This window comes from Phyllopteryx taeniolatus, chromosome 4, assembly GCF_024500385.1.
Source record: "Phyllopteryx taeniolatus isolate TA_2022b chromosome 4, UOR_Ptae_1.2, whole genome shotgun sequence".
NCBI classification, from domain to species: domain Eukaryota; kingdom Metazoa; phylum Chordata; class Actinopteri; order Syngnathiformes; family Syngnathidae; genus Phyllopteryx; species Phyllopteryx taeniolatus.
This window is the reverse complement of record NC_084505.1, coordinates 32,823,522-32,842,214: the sequence shown is the minus strand read 5'-3', so window position 1 is coordinate 32,842,214 and position 18,693 is coordinate 32,823,522. Positions and strand designations below refer to the sequence as shown.

General features: G+C 42.1%; 1 protein-coding gene and 1 long non-coding RNA gene across 3 annotated transcripts; one reads left to right on the top strand and one right to left on the bottom strand.

Moving 5' to 3' along the window:
• Positions 1 to 76: 76 nt before the first annotated feature.
• LOC133477256 (cAMP-specific 3',5'-cyclic phosphodiesterase 4C-like) lies at positions 77 to 17,720 on the bottom strand. The gene is made up of 18 exons (XM_061771834.1): positions 17,596 to 17,720; positions 13,632 to 13,770; positions 13,027 to 13,562; positions 11,490 to 11,627; positions 10,189 to 10,316; positions 9,923 to 10,105; positions 8,750 to 8,789; positions 7,449 to 7,519; positions 6,784 to 6,946; positions 5,397 to 5,490; positions 5,157 to 5,314; positions 4,712 to 4,810; positions 4,432 to 4,596; positions 4,244 to 4,343; positions 3,153 to 3,307; positions 2,893 to 3,015; positions 2,021 to 2,203; positions 77 to 1,834 (listed from the first exon to the last, which is right to left on the bottom strand). The coding sequence occupies exons 3-18, from the start codon at positions 13,066 to 13,068 to the stop codon at positions 905 to 907; spliced, it is 2,772 nt and encodes a 923-aa protein (XP_061627818.1). The 5' UTR covers positions 13,069 to 13,562; positions 13,632 to 13,770; positions 17,596 to 17,720; the 3' UTR covers positions 77 to 904.
• LOC133477265 (uncharacterized) lies at positions 5,331 to 13,172 on the top strand. 2 transcript variants are annotated; one of them, XR_009788268.1, is made up of 5 exons: positions 5,331 to 5,457; positions 6,810 to 6,964; positions 12,087 to 12,179; positions 12,780 to 12,831; positions 13,038 to 13,172. It is a non-coding gene; the product is annotated as an uncharacterized LOC133477265 (long non-coding RNA). The 2 variants fall into 2 exon arrangements; XR_009788269.1 differs by lacking the exon at positions 12,087 to 12,179.
• Positions 17,721 to 18,693: the final 973 nt, after the last annotated feature.

Below are 18,693 nucleotides of genomic sequence, written 5' to 3'. Positions count from 1 at the left end.
GTCACAAAGAAAATAAAAAGTCTCAAGTGCTTCAAGTCTACCTTTTTTAAGTCACTGGCAAAAAGATAAAAAATCATTCAACTTGATCAATCATATTTATTATATGACATCAGAAGATTAAAATACATGTTTGTTATGTACATATATGTAACAGGGGTGGTAAAGTGCCAAAACCGTCTCGTTACAAAAAAACAAAAAAAGTTGACTTGTGGAAGACCGTCACACCCTTGAGCCCGGACCCACAATGCATTGCTCCGTGGGCGACGTGTCGCCCCTCATTGTCACCTTGGCGACCCGTCCTGGGTGAGTGAGTATACATTGTCATTTTTTTTTTCCATTTAGTTTCTGGACACTGTGCACATACATGAATCAATATCAAAAGACATGAAGAGAGGCTTTGACCAGTTTTAGCAGAAAGCTCATTTTCATCTATAGTCCACCTTGCAAATCATTTCTGATGCCACAGATTTTTCTTCTTCAAAGTACAGTACTGCCACGCTTTACAAGTGTGAAAATAATATAACAGACTTCACTTCCTGCCAACCTTTTAGGACAAACTATATATATATATATATATTTTTTTTTTGGGGGGGTGGTCTGGAGCAGTGGGATCTTCATCCTGGACGACACAGAAGACGATGGCAAGTATAGGCGGTGATCTCGGGAGAACAGGCACAAACTTATTTGCATGTATGTATTATTTTTGTGACCCTTAGCAAAGGTCGGTAAGAACAGCTTTGAGTGCCTCGTCGTCCTGCAGTGGTCCGGGCCCCTGAGTCCACTCCGCTGCTGCCGACGTCTAAGCTCGCACGTGTTCGAGTGGACGGCGCACGTGAGTGACAAGGCTGGCTCTCGCCAAATGCGCATTTTCATCTGCATCTTCTCGCTGACCTCGTTTGCCCCACTAGCTGTCCTCTTCTTCCTCGTTTCCTTCCTCTTCAGCGCTCCGTCCCTCTTCCACATCAGTTTCCTCCTCTTCTCCAACATCCCCCTCTTGGTCCTCTTCTTCCACATTCCCCACCGCCATGCCCTCCTCATTCCCTTTTTCCTCCTCCTCTACATTCCCTGCCTCCTCCTCCTCCTCCTCATTCCTCACCACCTCATCTTCCACCTCCTCAACAATACTTTCTGCTCCATCTTCCTCTTCAACATTTCCTTCTGCTCCATCCACCTCCTCCACATTCCCTTCTGCGACATCTTCTTCCTCCTCCTCCACATTCCCTTCTGCTCCATCTTCCTCCACATTCCCTCCTTCCTGCTCTTCCTCTTCCACATTCCCGAATCCTGCGTCCTCATTTTCCTCTCCTTCCTCCTGGGCTCCATTTTTATCCAGATTATCTTCACCCTCCTCTCCTTTGGTCTCCTCACCCTCTGCTTCCTCTTCCTTTTCGGTGTCGCCCGTCTCGTCTTCTACCTGCTCCTCTGCAGGGTTTTCGTCCTCCTCCTCCTTTTCCTTTTCGGCAGCCTCCTCATCGTCCTCACTAACTCCGTTCTGCTCCCTGTTGTGGTTCTTCTCATCCTCCCTCTCACTCACGGCTTGCCCATCAAGGCAGGAGACTCTCTGGCTGTGCAGACCGCCCCCGCCAGAGCCGGCGCTGATCCTCGTGTACACGTGGTTGTGATTGTTGTGCTCCAGGTCCTCCAGCGTGATCTCGAATTGGAAGCGGTCATGCTGCAAGTGTCTGTCCGGCGGAGGCGACGGTGACTGAGGCATGGTGGTCAAGTACCACTCGCGGTTCTCCTCCAATGTGTCCAGAAGCTCCTGGGCGTCGGGGTGCACCAGGTCGGCCCACGTCTCCCACAGCGGGTGGACGATGTAGTCGATGAAACCCACCTGAAAAGCGAGGGGACTGTGAATACATTCAAGTAACCCACAATATTATCAAAGCAGTGGTGGGAAGTAGCAAATTACAAATACTTGTTATTTTAGTTAAGTAGATGTGTATCCGATACCTAAATACAGAGTGAGAGTACTTTTGCCACCGATTGTTATCTTCATGTGAAAAGAGCAAATGGGCACCTGACTCTTCTCCACAGAGGCGGTGTGTTTGTCGCACATGGCGCTGATCTCCATGCCTCGCTCCCTCTCCTTGTCGCCCTGGCGAAAGAACTCCTCCATGATCCTCTCCGTCCACTGCCGGTACAAGGGTAAGGTCTTGGTGGGGTTGCTCAGGTCGGCACAGTGCACCATGTTCCTTAGGACCTGCAACAGTGACATACATTTACAAACTAAGTTCTAATATTTGGTCCATCAGTGTATTCCCAACTCTATTCCCTTCATTCCTCTGCTTCCAGTAGTGTATTTTGATGTTAGATTGTTTTTGTCCAATCAGATTTCAGTCTGTTTGTGTTGCTATGCTATCTCATCTGCCCCAGGGCCTTCACAATCATGTAATTTAAAACAGACTGGAAGCTAATTCTTCAAACAATCAGATTTCAAATTTGCCTCACAGGCTCATCTTGCTCGCCCGCAATAACATCCGTATTTTCTCGTCCTCTGATTGGTCGGTCAGAGCAAGCCAATTTTGACCAGCGAAACAAATCTGTAGCCATCTGCACGCATTCATATGTTTTATAATCAGCATCACTCTTGAGTATGATGTATTTTATTTACTTTTTTTATGCTTTTGCCATTTTATTAGATAGATAATTCTGAACTGCTTCAGAATGTACGAGATTATTCTGAACTGCTTCAGAATGTACTGTGGGACAGTTGTGTGCTGTAATTTATGTATTTTTTTTTACATAATATTAGTTTTTATTAATGAAAAATAATTATGCACACATTTTTTTTACACAATGTTTCAGTTGACTTGTTGCGCCAGTTATCCAACCGCTGGGTCACTGTTTAGCAGCTTGTCATTGCTAAAATGTTCAAATCTGGCAATCTACCTGAATGCGCTCATTGTAGTGATCCAGCAGGAGCACGCCAGAGCTGGTCACCTTCTTCGTCTCCACCATGGTCTTCAGGTCTGCCAGCAGGGTCATGTGTTTGGACATGTCTGTGGCCAAAACCTGGAGATGGAAAAAATTAATAATAATAATTCTCATTTTCTTTGCACCCCATTAGCACTAAATTTGACCACTGAGGCTGTCGGGTGTCTCCCTTTAAGGTTACCCATTACAGCGGATCATAGCAATGGGGCACTTACAATATCGATGACAAGCTTGCGAAGGCTCTGCCGCTGCCGCTTGGTGAGGTTCTGGAAGATGTCACAGTTGTCCTGGTGCAGTAGCTTGAAGCCCACTGCCAGGTGGTGGTTCTCCAGGACCGACTCGTCGTTGTACATGAGTGCCAGCTCAGAGTCTGGACACAGTGCACGCACAGTTACTTGAATATCCCAGAATGTAATGGTAGAGTCCAGTCCATCTATTATCAATGGCTTACACCATTCTCCATAAACCAGGAAATAGCCTGCTAACATGGACAGACAGAAATATGGTCCTCGACAATCAATTTCCCTCCATTTTTACAGGAATTTATTTGTTCTTTCTGTCATTTTGACATTTTGTTATTGTTATTCTTAATATTACCTCTGCAATGGAAGTACAGTTATGCTTAATATGTTTTTTTATTATTTTTTTCTGGATTTTACAGAACAAACTTTACAAGAAAAAAATCATTACATTTTGGTGCAGAGCTGGGTTTTTTTCAATGTCATCTAATAAAATAAAAGGTGCATTTAATTTTTTTTAATATATTGTAAACTCAATTTATTTCAGTAATTCACAATAGGAATTGGCTTTATGAAAAGCATTTCATTAATAGATTATTAATCTTTATTTTAGTTTAATGAATCTGTGTATTAATTTCACTTTTTGAATTGAGCCAGTCTGCGCTAACCACTAGCCTACCTTGGAACAATTCTATTCAAATTTAGCACTTCATTTTGATGTTTAACAGAAGAACAAGTTTTAAAAGTTAGCTATAAAATCAGTTGTTTTCTCTCACATACTTTGTTCACTAGCTTTCAAGTTCACAGTTTCTCCCTTTGCATGTTAATTAGTAGAAGCAGTAGTGCCGTTGATAGCAGTGTTCAAACATCACAACACTTGCATTTCACCGCACCATTATTACTGCTATTGCCACCACTATCATTATCTGCATTCTGCCCACTCCAAACACTCTCAACCGCTCTCATTAATCTCCGCGAGCGCGATCTTAAACCTGAAATTGTCTTTGCAATAACTTTTGCTATATGGCAAGTCATTTTAATTACATCTTCTTATATGAGGGACTCACTGGTGTTGATGAGGAACTGATTGGAAACTCCAGGATGGTCCACGTCGTGGATGGCGGCGGCGAAGAGGGCGGCGAGGATCTCCAGGTCAGTGAAGACGGCCTGAGGGAGAAGACCAAGTGAGGAACAAAGTTAGATCACGACTCACTTTCCCTTTAATCCTCATCTTTTGTCTTCAGGTGTAACATACGTCGAGAGCCGGCGAGGAGAGGAGCACGTGAGTGGACTGGGTGACGTCGGCGGCGTGGAGGCTGTTGTGGTACGCTACGTTGCCGTGGTAATGGTCCTCGAGGGTCATCACATAAGTGACGAAGGTGTCGGCGGGGATGCGGAAGGTTTTCAGCAGCTCTCGCTCCTGTGGTGGTAGTAAAGTTAAAAAAAAAAAAAAAAAAAGTACACTTGTGCCTTGAGATTTGTGATTTTCCAGAGACGAGCAGGCGATTTTTGGCTAAACAAATTGTCTTGAGTACCTGGAAGATGGTGTACATGATGCAGCTGAGAGGTCTGTTGTTGGAAAATTCGGCAACTTGGAATATGTTGAAGCTCCACTTGTCCAAATCCTCCAACTCCTGCTTTAAAGTGCGCACACACAAGACACACACATGCACGCAAAATATGAACTCTTATTCAAGAAAATACCCACAGATCTTTATCAATTGCTGATATCCAAGTTTTTTTTGGGGGGGGGGGTGTGAGCACTGGCGGTCCGAGCTTGATTGGCACTCTGTGCAAGACTCCCCTTTTGCAGCCCCCAACTACATATCCCTGCATTTCCCATGACCATGGCTTTGTCGATCTTCCTGGTAGTTTTAAAACTGCAAACTGTCCATTTAATTGATGCTTAAGTGGACAATGACAGCATCGAGTCATCCCGTTCTCGAAGCGAGTCGGACACCAAATTGATTTTGGCGAGACCTTGGCAAGCTCCTCCTCATGGTCCGTGTTGACCCCGAAGCGAGGCATGGAGGTGCTGGAGAGGCTGGAGCTGTGCGACAGTTTCCGCACGCCGCTAATTTGACTCATCGGCTTGTCTTTCAGTGTCGGGGAAGGGATCTCCACTTCGTTCTGCTTGTCTACATACACCACACACACACGCACACAGCGCTTAATTGCCTATATTCTGGTCCGCTGTGATAGGAAGAGGGCTTCACTCACCCAGGAAGGTGCTGGAGATGTACTCTGACACTTGGTTTCCGGAGCGACTCATCTCGGACAGGTGGGACAGCTCTCTGTTCAGCATCCTCTTGAACTGTAGCACCACATAGTAACACATGGTGTCAGTGTGTGCTCAGTACAGTACAGTAATCCCTCTGCTGCCAGAAATAGCGAAGAAAAAAAAAAAATATGCGAGCAACTGACGAGCCTGCTATTTTATATCAGGGATTCTCAAAAGTGTAGTAGTAGCTCCCTCTAGTGGTATGTGAATAATTACTAAATTTATGTATGTTTTCACCTCAGTGCAGCACATTTGTTAAGTGCAGTTCAGTTATATTTAACTTTTTAATAAATTAATTGAATATTTTAGAACTGTTTGTTTTCACACATTTATTTAGGTCCAATTTTTATCAAATGTATGTGCAGTGCATTTGAATACAATCAGTATTTATATATATTTTTTATTTCCTATACTTAAATGCAGTGTTAATGTTCAAACTGTGTATAATATTGTAGTGGGTTACAATAATATTAAATGGGCGTGTAAGGAATTACCCCTCTTCCTTGAATTGATGAACAGTTAAGCCAACTACGCTACTGTGTTTTAATGTTGGTCATGGTTATGGTGGTACATGGAGAGCAAATAATTTTTTTTAGGTCGTATTTGTTGTAAAAAGTTTTGAGAACCACTGGCCTATATGAGTAAAAGAATCTCTTATTCCAAAACACTTTAATAAAATTTCAAAATCATCTTACATTGTAGGTAGCCCTTAAAAACACATGGCATACAGATAATTTGATTCTGGGAAAAAAATGCACCAGAAATTCACGACCATTTACATGTGACAAAGACTCTCCGTAACTTCCACTAACAACCCATACTAAACTAAGCTCCCCTCCCTGACATAAACCTTGTCTCTCATTTGAGATCATTTCCTAACACCTCAATATACATTGAAACTGTTATTAGCAGGGGGTAGGGACCGAGCCCTGGCGTGAATTGCAAAAATCTGTGCGTAATTGGCGTGCCCCAAAATGGCTTGTAATTGCCTATAGATCCCACAAGATGGCAGAAAAACACTACTTTGTGTCTAAAGGAAATACCTCAACTGACTTCAACATACTTCCTTTACACCAAGATGCCAAGCAATAATGGAGGTTAAAAAAAAAACTGAATTTGCAGATGCCAAACCATAAATATTTGGGCTTTCACTGTTCTTCCTCTACACTAATTTCTGTACAACCTCTCTATTCAGACAGGGCGTGGTTGGCATGCAAGGGCATTTTAGTAAGAAAGCAAGCTGAGTTTTTTTAACATGACTATGCAAGGAGTTACTGTCCATCCTTTCAGGTAGTTTTAATGAAACTCAAATATTCTTTTCCCTACCTTGTTGGACGCCATTTCGCTGACAGAGCGGTGCGTCTGGATGGTTTCCAGCTGGTCCAAACACCAGTCCAGTTCTTCCAGCGTGTCCAGGGCGAGCTGCTGGTACTGCTGGTCTGACAATGTGGCCCTGGGACTCACACACACTCCACCCAGCGGCGACCTCCTGAGGTCACAGTGGTTGGTAAGCAAGCAATTGTCTTTGTTCTTACTTTCTTCTTCTTACTATTGAGTAATCGTTTCATTAAGCATGTTGCATTCAATATACCTCAAACGTCATGTCTAGTTCTCAGTGAACAGGCACAAGTTGCAGTGTACTATTTGAAATATTTAAAAAGTACATTTAAATAATGGTTATGATGAATTTTTTTTTTACTGTATGTCATGTTGGAGCATAAAAAAATGGGCTGGAGCAACATTAAAAAAGAATAAAAAATGGTATAACCAACCTTAAGTGGCTTTTGTTGGCATTTGAGAAATAAAAGAAAAACATGAATAAAAATATTGGCATTAAAAAAAATGAGACAAACGAACAATTGTAACACTAATAAAATTAAATACGTTGAACAGCCAAAAAATAAAAAATAAAATTGTTTTAATAATCAAATAAAATGGAATAATGAACACAAATGACACAGCAATTATATACCAATAATTAATACACTGACTTGGCTGTCGGAGTGGAGACGTTGGCGAGGATGGTAAAATTGCTCCGCACTGATCGCAGACTGGCCAGAACCTAAATAATCATAATCACACAAATTCCATTTAGAGCTTCTTTTTAGCCATTTTTACACTCTGTATAGTTTCCACCAAGCCATTCAGTTGAGATACATTTTCCAACGTTGTAAAGGAACCCAAAATAAGTCATTCGTACATCCCTTTTTTGCCCTTTTCTTTGTTGAGCCGTTACAGCAACACTGCATTGTCAAAGAGAGCAAGCCATCTGCAACATTTTGATTGGTAAATAATTTGTAAAAAATAATAGACCCACTTAGGGACTGACAAATAGTATCGATTCGTAAAAAAATATGACATTGACCAAATTTTGAGATTGAGGTTTTCGTCTGATGCCAGTGATACATATGTGTATATAGCATGTATACGTGACAGTGATCATTCAGCGCGATCCCACTCGATGCTCGAACCCACGCAACCACCGTCCCTCTGGGTTGAGAGTCCAAAGCACTAATCGCTAAGTTAAAAGTCCAGAATACTCTCTTGAGAATTCTGAGGTCTGGCGTAACATACCTCTGCACTGCACAAGCTGCCACATCTATTGTTGCCGTTGGGTGGAATCCTCGCAACTCCATCCATCTGTGGTCCCTTCTCAAGGTTACTTCCTTTCTCCCCAAATAAGCTTTTTAGGGTTTTCGGTTGGGTGGTTTAGATCTGGGGATGTCGCTGATGTGTGAAGCCCTTTGAGACCGTCATGTGATTAAGGGCTATACAAATAAACGTGACCTCCAAAATGACTACTTTTCAGGATATTAAAGAAAACCTTGTTTGAGTTCCCAAACATCGCTTTGTTCAAGTTGATATCATACCTTACATTACTATTGTATAGCATTGTGCACTAGTGTCTTCAACACAACACCACCCCAAAAATTATGTTCAATTGCTAATTTAATAAGCTAAAACAAATCTAATTTATGAGGCTGTCATAAAGGAATAAATTTAAAAAAGCATGAAAACATTCATTTCTGTGAAAAATTGCCAAGTGGTTTGGAGGTTTGTCCATGTTGTTTTGAGAATGTAATTTCTGTTTCAAGAAATGAGCCAAACCAGTGGGGGAAAAAAAACAGAAATTCAACTGGCTATTTCCACTGTACCACGGCTGCGATGGTATTCCGCTATTTGCCCGCCTATACACACCCTGCAGTGAAAACAGAGTTGTGCCAAACCGAACTGTGCCGCTTGGTGGAAACGTTATGCGATAGAATGGGGTCCTCGATGAGGTTCCACTCACCTGAGCAAAAGGAGTGACGATGAAGTCCTCCCCTGTGTGTCTAAAAGAGGACGAACACACGTTAGCAAGTGGCTTGCACATACAGCTGTTGTGAATTTGCCTTTCAGCTCCTTGTTAAAGAAACAACATGTTGTGCAAAAAGTACTGAAACATTGATGTGTTTTATATGTCTATTCAAAGGTTTACAGAAGATCAAATGAAACCTCTGGTAAATGAATTATAAAATTGTGAGTTTTTTTCTGATGTGTTTCCCCCCCCCCCCACCCCCACCCCACTTAAGCACTCAACATAAACTGGTACAAACCTAAGAATGAGCTAAATTGACTTTTACGATAAACCCATGAACAATTCTTTTTATTCTTTGAAAAATCTTGGCATACTTTTACACATTTCAACATTGTAAGAGTCTATTGTTTGGTCCTAAGTAAGAAAACAAAGCGCTCATGACTATGAAGCTTTCTTCCAAGCTAAGTCAAAGATGATAATATCTGATGTTTAGGGTCTTTTCGTGTTTGCTTATATCATATCATGTTCATCCATCCATTTTTAACACCGCTTAACCTGGTTAGGGTCACGGAGCGCTGGAGCCTATCCCAGCTGACTTCGGGCGAAAGGCGGACTGCACACTGAACTGGTCGCCAGTCCGTCGCAGAGCACGGACAACCATTCGCACTCACATTCGCACCGTCACTGAGTGGGAACTGAACCCACGCTGCCCGCACCAAAATCAGACGAGTGTACCACTGCACCATCAGTGACCATATCATATTCGTATAAAATAAATGATATGCATCTTTTTAACTTTTGTCCGAAGATACCAGTCATAAAGAAAACAAAACTTTTTGCAAGTTTGCATTTAAACCACGTCATAAACCCGTATTTATGCTAGTTATCGCAGCATACGCATGAAGTCCACTGAGCTGTTGTCCGGGTTTTCTCACGTGATGTTCCGCATTTAGCGGATCCCATCATAGAAACAATTGCATTCAGAGGAAAATGGCTTTTAAACAGCTGTCCACTGGTATACCTGCCATGCAACGGAGCGTTAACTTCACTTGTCGGTTATGGTGCTTTTTAGGTTCATCCTGAAACTTCATACGTACATAGATATCCAAACCTTATTTACGAGAAGTGTATCAAGTACAGTATGTATGACCTCATTAATCCTCTCACCCTTCGCTCGCCAGTGAGGAGTTGCGCGAAACCGTCTTGGGCGACATGTCGTAGTCTGAATCCGAGCGGTAGAGGAAGGACTCCCGCCTCTGACTCTGGGGGAAGGACGTGTTGAGAGTGAGTCCCGGACTCTGCGAGCCCAGCGGCGTGTGAGCAGGGGAGACACCATTTTCTCCTTCAAAACTGTGAAGTGTTAAAGGAGATTCATTAGAGAAGACTTGTAAAGGCAATAAGAAACGTTGAGGCAGCAGGGTGGGCTTGCAAACCTGTCGGCGTCTGCTTGTGTGATGGAGATGCGCGGCGGGATGCGGAGGGGCAGCGTTGTGGGACGCGACACGTTGCCAAGGACCTCTGGCGAACGAGTGCGGTCGCGAGGGCGCAGCCAGCAGGGAACCTATAGCATTCATGAGCTACATTTACGTAGTGACAATGGAGTAACTTTTGGGGAAAATTTTACTTGTCAGAGTAGTTTTAATGCAACGTTGTTTTTACTTTTACTTCAGTATATTTGTTATGCTACTTTTACTCCATTACATTGAGCTAGATTCCCCTCGCTTCTTTTGTTTGTATCTAGTATTGCTTATGCGATCCTTTTTTTTTTAATTTGCCAGCGACACTTCTGTCACGGGACTGTTTCACAATTCCAACATAACTACGAGTGACGTATGACTACATATCACCAATCAAATGGAGCCAGACAGTCACATGCCCACATATAAAGTCTCCAAAGCATGGCAGAATTAACGGACGAAACAATTACATTCGACTCGCAATCAGAAGAGGCACAACACCTGTACCCCGCACATTTAGTCTTTGTTTCCTAGAGCTTGGACTCGGCATCTAAATCCCCAATCGTTACTCCTTGTACTATTCCGAAATGAAGACGTCATTGTCCAACAAATCCAAAATCCAATTTGATTATCTAAAAACTATGTATTGTTCCCTGGTTAAATCCTGGTAGCAGTTTTTTCAGGGTCACAGATTTTGTCACAACACCAGAAAAGACAGCGGACATTTTAGCTGGCGTGTTTCAGCAATCGTTTTTCCTTCCAGCAAAAGCTGTAGCCAAAACGCTTTTTGAAAATGGCTTACATTAACCAGGATCCCTCGCCACATCGTGGCCATGGTCAATTTGCGCCATCTCTGTGCAGTAAAATACATAAATCTGCTTTTACTAAGCCAGCTAGTTAGCTTAGCTGCTTGTTAGCAATAGCCAGTAGCTCTCCCCACTCATCTGCCACAATGTGTGAGCCAATAGTGCTGTTTCATGAGTGTAAACAGAAAAAGTCTCTTGTGGCTGAATTTGCCTTTATTTTTGTTATTTTATAAAAAAAAAAAAAAAAAACGAATTCATTATTGTTGTCTGGTTCAAAGAGAGCAGGGATAGGTCACCGCACTCACATGCACAGAAATAAAACTTGCATGCTGCAAGACAAAAAAAAAAATCCCTGTTTTACTTGTCTTTTACCAGTCTTGGCATGAACCATACCATAAACATGCAGACAAAAAAAGAAAAACTTTGAGACTGCCAAGCCGTAATGGTTTGCCCGTGCTATATGTTGTCTACCTGTAGACTAGATGAGAGTCTCCTGCTCCTACCCCTGCGTAGCTCCGCCCCCAGGGTGGCCCCGGACGTGTAGGATCGGCTGTAGCGCGGCGACTCGGCCTTCTCCCCCCCGCCAACCGTTATGTGAACGTCCTCACCCTGTGAGACAACAAGGAGACCAGCTTCACATCTCCGTAGATACGACGTACAATTGCACGACAGTCAAGTCCGTGGTTGCATCCTAGGGAACAAAAACTTCAGAAATGCCTCTGTGTATGTATCTGTTTGCATGCGTGTCTGGCTATATAGATACTTATGTATGGCTGTAGTTTTGTGTGTGTGATAAGGCTGCTACAGATGGAGCTGTTGGAGGCTGATCTGCACTGCAGCACCGTAGCAACAAAACACTTGGGGGGACGAGGGGACGGTAGCAGTTGCTAGGCAACCATGCCGTGTTGCTTCTATGCTACGCTTCTTATTGTCGTCCAGAGCAGATGTGGAAGGATGCTTGCGCACACATTGGATATAAATACATAGTCACTCACACAAAGGCACTTGGTTGCGTTTGATCAATAAAAGCCTGTTTGAATAATGCATGCTATCATGTCCTTCATCCAGGCTGAAAGCATACAAGCATCATCTAAGTGGATTCCTTTGCTCAGACCTTCACAATGAGCACAAAAGAAGGTCAGAATGTGTGAAAGTCACCAGGTATGTGTGTCTTTCACTACAGACAGTTAACCCAAACACAGGCTGTACCAGAGGCTCTTAACCTCTTTGACCTCTGGCCACATTCAAATATTCACACTTTATGGGGTTAATTGATGATTCTGTTTTGGTTAGTATTTCGTTCCATTTCGCTCTCAGCTTCTGCCTCTTTGCCCCCATTCACAACGTACTTAATGAAGTCGAGATTGTACTTTCGCAATAATTTTGTCTTTTGGGAAAGTTTGGCACCAGCCGGAAGTGCTAATCATTCATCTACGGTGCCGCCCAGTGTAATACAAACATGTACAGTACTGAGACAGTCTCAGCTCGTCAGTAAGACACAATAATATTAGTCGTTCTTCGCAGAGGATAAAGAATATATGCCTGTGAGTATTGTAATATTATCTGACTATGTGTTGCTCCATCCTTTATATTCAAATATCCGTTGCTTGAAGGGTTTTGACACTGCGACACCGATGCTTTTCGTTTGACCGTCTGTAGCGTTTCCCATTATGTGTTAACATTATGCTAGCGGACCTTCAGGAAATGTCATGTGGTTGCTTGAAATATACAGCGTGTCATTCTCTTTTGTTTTATGTTTAGATTGACAGTACAAGAATAGTTCACTACCTGCCAACCTGCTGCTTGTTGCGAAGTGAGTTGAGTTGAGTTCGCTGCTACTATCGAGTGTTAATATCTCAGATTTTTGCTCGCTAATTTAAAAAAATAAAATAAAATCGGCTGAATTGATGGCTTGTGTCTTTAAAAACTTTGTCGGGTCTGTCTGGCGTCTAACCTACTGTATGAAAGTTCACAGCCTGCGTTTAAGAATCACTGTGCTATACCTCACCTCTTCTCCAGTTACCGACAGCACGCTGCGGCTCTTCTTCATCCTGATTGGCTCGTTCTGGGCCCCAGGGCGGAGCGTTCCGGAACCCAGGCAGCAGAGCAGGTGGAGAGCCAGGACCGGAGAGGTAATGGGTCACTCCAAGGTTAAACCTGGCTAGAAGTGGTTTGGGGATTGAGGGGTGTGGTTGTTTTTGGGTGTCAAACCGGGTCGCCGTCTGCGTCCATTATGGCTATCCCGACACCTCGGGGTTCAGGCGGCTCAAACCGGACCCCTCACTGTCACAAAACACCCACGATGCCTTCGGGTGCCCCCTCCAAGGCTCCGTCTTTTTTGTTTTGGATTGCTGTTTTTTGGGGGGGGTTTTTCCCCCCCCACAAGCAACAGAAGAGATGAACACACACACTCCAGAGAGCTCACTCCATGTTAGAACAAACAAAGACTTTCTGGCATAAAGATGCACCTGCATGTGGTCCCGCTTGGGCCAGGCAAGGCAACAGCACACCCCGGTTCGGGTCCATGATGCTGCAGCTAGAAGACTTTAGGGGAAAAAAAACTATCCTCGAATCTGCTAATTCAACACTGAATTTTCTTTGCATAGTTCCAACCTCGTAAAAATCTTTCCCTGGTCCAGTATGAGGTTCCAGAAGCAGCGTGGTCTGTGGTCACATATTGAAATGTCGAGCATCACTGCGCAAAAGTCATTTCGTAAGGTCACAAGTTGCTTGAGCGTCGCTTCTCTTCTTCCTGTGAGGGAGCAACAAAACTGTTACAAAAAAAAACTTTTTCAGAGTCACTTTTAACATGAATTCTTTAGGCTTTTAAGGCACCTGACAACTTAACTACAGATACTATAAGAGATCAGTTGAGAGTGTCAATGTAGACAGTGTCAAGGGAAAGATAGTCCCCCTTTTTTAGATAAGAGACAGGACAAGCACTTTGGGCCACATTTTCCCACTCGTACGAAAGTGTTTTTAAACGCTCTAGGCTTGCGGACTTTTCACCTCTGTCCATTATTATGTCCAGATTTCTGACCCACCTACTGTGCGTAACCTGGAATTTTATGCGCAAACACAAAAGAGGCGTGACTTTGAAGTCTGAGGCTGGCTGTAAATCGTGAAGCGTGGAATTTTGCCAAGACTTGTGAATGTCACAGAAATCCATTTGGAACATATAGCACACTTTAAATATGAAAATACCTTCCCTAGCGCATGTGTCATCGCCAGTGAGATGTGTGCAGAATGAGAGCATGTTGTTTATTTTCTCTGTATGAAATAAATCCAATAAAAGTATTTTAATCAGAATACTGTGCTTATGACTGACCGCATGTTTGGAGGAGTTTGGAGGTCCATATCAACAGTACCGTGGAACCTTCCTGGCGACGCAGATCAGGCGAGTCACTTTAAAGGACCTCCATTAAGTGATTCTCTAACATGGACTTAGTAAAAGTGTCAATTTCATTTAAAAACACCTTGGTTTTGTCATACGAGTGTCCAGAAAAGGCCCCGTTAACAGCTACTTCTGTTTGACCCAGTTTTGTATCCGCTTTGTCTATATTTGGCTAATACCACCCCCTTTCCTCTGATTGGTTGGCTCCATGTAGAAGAACCACTTGTTAGAGCACACATGTTTTATTGACAAAGCGGAAAGGGAAGGCGGAGATCTTCCCTAGTGACGTAGATAAGCTCGATAAATTTGTATGACCTGATTTCAGTCCTCTCGGCAGACAAACGTTAGGAACTCAGCAATGCGTGGACAATTTTCATTCATATTTCACATGTTTACAGAGGAGCCATTAAACATTAGAGACATTATTATTATTAATTATATTACATCCTAATACTAGAAAAAAAGTTGGTTTGGCAAAACGTATCCCCTTTAATGTATGTGATGACCTACATAGAAGCAAATAAAAACAAATAATTCAATGTCTAACCCACCATTGCGCTATTACAATGAATGTAGTTGCTGTAATAGTGAGCCCTGCGCTTTCAAAAAACACAACCTCCAAGCAGCATGTTTGAAGCGGAAAAGCTCTGCGATCACAGAAGTGAAAAGAAATCCCCAATATGATGTTTCACCTTTATGGGGCACTGGACTTTTTACAGCCCCTGGAGTGCGGAAGTGAAAAAGTGCTTAAGTCCTTGGGAGAATGCGTGTAGCCAGAAAAATCTTTTCAGGCTTACGCACACATGAGCGTATGGCCTTTTTTCAGAATAATGAGAGATACAGTTTAATAAAAACTTGCATGCAAGAAGATACTTCTAATACAACTGGGATGGCTGTTTCTAAGAAGTGTCTCCCTATTTCTCCTTAGGCAAGGAAAAAGACACTTGAACAGTCAGTTATCTGCTACATGCAACTGGTGCTCCCTCCAACCCGAGACATCTTGCTTTGTCTCACAACAAAATGATAATACAATATCAGAGAGAGCGGAACAAAAACAAAAGATTGTATGAGGTTATAATTATCATAGAACACATTTTCTAAATGCAAAGGGATATATTTTTCTAACACAAGGCAACCACACTTCTAAAAGGCTTCCTCGGTTCAAAGAATACATTTGAAATATTACAGGAAAAAGAGTGATAAAATGTAATATTAGTTCAGTAATCCTTTCTAATGAATAAAATTGCAACATAATAGAGAAGTTGTTATTTTACATTTTACATAGCTTTATAAAACCAAGTCTTAATCTCTTTATTGACAACAGTAAATGTGTAATATTACCGGAATAATGTTATTCATCACAATGACATTTTCTAGAAATTTGAAAGTGCAACGTTTATACTCGTATTATCGCAACTTTTTTTTTGTAACATTTCGTGTAACATTCTAAATATATTCTCATAACATTGCGAGTTTTACTACGTAATGTTATGACATCATTCTCGTACCATCACAACTTTAATTCTCTAAACTTTATTCTTGTTATATTATGACTTTATTCCTGTAACAGTATGGCTTTATTCTCATATCACCACTTTATCGTAACATTACATCTTTATTCTCTTAATATTACACCTTTTTTTCTTGCAACATTCTTTTTTTTATTCTTAAGATTTTTTGTGGTTCAAAAAATTACAACCTAATTCTCGAAACATTGGAATATTATGCTCGTAATACGTACTGCAACTTTATTATTGCAATGTTAGAACTTTATTCCCTTAACATTATGGCTTCATTCTCGTAATATCGCAACTTTTATCATAGTATTGGGGTTGTCAAACTCATTTCCACGGGCCACCGTCATGGTTATGGTTTCTCTCAGAGGACCGTTATGACTGTAAAAGTCATATCAATGTATAATCCCATCATCAAATTACTGGCCCTGCATCTACATATTATAGTTTGTTTTTTTTTTAATAACAAATTGAATTCTAAAACCAAGTCATGATAAACATCCACCCATCCATCGTCAACACTGCTTATCCTGGTGAGGGTCGCGGGGTGCTGGAGCCTATCCCAGCTAACTTCGGGCAAAAGGCAGACTACACCCTGAACTGGTCGCCAGTCAGTCGCAGGGCACATATAGACGTGGACAACCATTCGCACTCAGATTCACACCGTCACTTAGTGGGAACTGATCCCACGGTGCCCGCACTAAAGTCAGGCGAGTGTACCACTACTCCATCAGTGACTCATGGTACACTGTGAAAACCAAATATTTAAGTCATCAACTATTGTTTAATGTAAGCTTGGGAAAAATGCTTGAATATTGGTTAAAATTTAAGACATTTTGCAAATTTCCTGCTGTAATGTAAGTGCCAAATATTTTTAGCAAGAAACCAGAAGTAAACTTAATTTGCTTTCGTGGACCACTTGAGTTTGGCACCTGTGCATATCTTTATTGTCTTAATATTACACCTTTTTACTTGCAACAGTTTAACTTTATTCGCTTAATATCGCAACTTTATCTTAACGTTTTTCTTGTATTGTCCCACAATGCAGTCAGACAGCTATTTTTTTTTTTTTTTTTAGAAATGATTCAAATTCTGAGCATTTTTAAAAGCACTTCATCCAAAATTCAAACGCTTCCAAAGCCAGTCGGTGAACAACCGAACCATTTTTTGCCTAGTTCCCCTTTGAAACATCTATAGTTTGATGCAAAAAAAAAAAAAAATCACAAAAGGACATCCTGTTTTTTGAGCAACATGACGCTGGCACAACATAAACACGGTGTCATTGTGGTGGCCTTGCGGGGAGCGCGAGCTAATTCCGAGAGGATACCGCAACACCGAATGTCCCTCCCGTTATATAATTACTCGGGAGCCGTCCGATCGATGACCCATTTCCGTTTTGCGTCGGGAGACGCTCGGCGTATGTGTGCTTTCTGATCACCTGACATCCTACACACGTGCATAGATAGGGTCAACTAGTCAGCATGTCCACGAACTTGCGCTCGGGAGGAGGAGGATGGTGACACAGTGACATAGATGCAGGAAGCAGATATGAAGATGGAGCATGAGGGATTCCTCTCTGACACACACATACACACACACACACACACACACACACACACACGGATGACATGTCAGGCTGCAGCATTTTTTAAAACAACAACACACTCACCTTGATGGCGTCCAGATGAAGGCGGTTCTTCTCCTCCTCCTCCTCTTCTTCCTCCTCCTCCTCCTCCTCCTCCTCCTCCTCCTCCTCCTCCCGGTCGCTGGCCGTGCTGGCTGCCTGCAGACGAGCCGTGCATGTGTCACAAACGCTCTGCGTCTTCATGAATACCAGCTTCCCACCCTCCCCGGATCTCCCCTCTCTCTTCCTCTTCCTCCTCCTCCTCCTCCTCTTCTTCACTCAACCAACCAGCCAGACTGCCACATGGAGAAGCCCATAGCATCCCCACCTCCCTCCTCTACTCTTGCATGCATTGTCCAATCATAATCTTCTCGTCGGTACCCCATACGCTCTCTCTTAAAAAAGAAGAAGAAAAAGAGAAAAGAAAAATCAGCAGTGCCCTTTTCCTTCTTCATTATATTCAGCCAGCCCATTTATAAAAAAAAAAAAAAAAAAATCATAATTCCCATTTTAATGTTCCACTCTTATGACCATTAAGACCAACGGCTTGATGATTAGCAATTTGGATTACTACAACTGGGACCTCCTGCTCCAAATTTGTACATAAATGTTAAAATGACCTTGTGTGCGATGTTTTTAACCATTCAAAAATAATTTACCAGATATTCTATATGCAAAAAAATAATTAGTGAATTATCAAAAAAGTAATAATTGTACAATTGTGCTTGATTCACATATTTTTCGGGATACGAGCCGTAGCAACATCCAGCCACGAGCAATTTACATTGGTTTCCTTGCAGTGGAAGGACAACACCAGTTGGTGGCAGTAATGAGCCATTAAGCTTGTTTGCCAACTGCAAATAGACGACGACGTTCTAATTTTCCCAATCCATGATGTTGTTGTACCTTCTGCAATCATCTGTTAATGCATTATTATTTTTTTTCTGATGTTTATGGGTACTACTTTAATTACACCTGAATTGATAATAAATAATGAATAAGTGCTCTTTTTCATAATTTGGCAACTTTATTTAGCTACGTGGGGTGCTAATGGACAGTTTGTATTCACAATAAGTAACATTTTGAAAATGACACTTTAAGGTAATGAAGATTACTTTATTAAATGGACATAGACAACGTAAA

Bases quoted from the DNA above. Each gene is read 5' to 3' on its own strand.
- LOC133477256 (XM_061771834.1), bottom strand. From the start codon at position 13,068: ATGAAGAAGAGCCGCAGCGTGCTGTCGGTAACTGGAGAAGAG. The intron at 6,947-7,448 runs GTCAGTGTATTA...CTGTGACCTCAG, and splicing joins GTCTCCACTCCGACAGCCAA to GAGGTCGCCGCTGGGTGGAG. The intron at 3,308-4,243 runs GTGAGTCCCTCA...CACTGTGTCCAG, and splicing joins TCAGTTCCTCATCAACACCA to ACTCTGAGCTGGCACTCATG.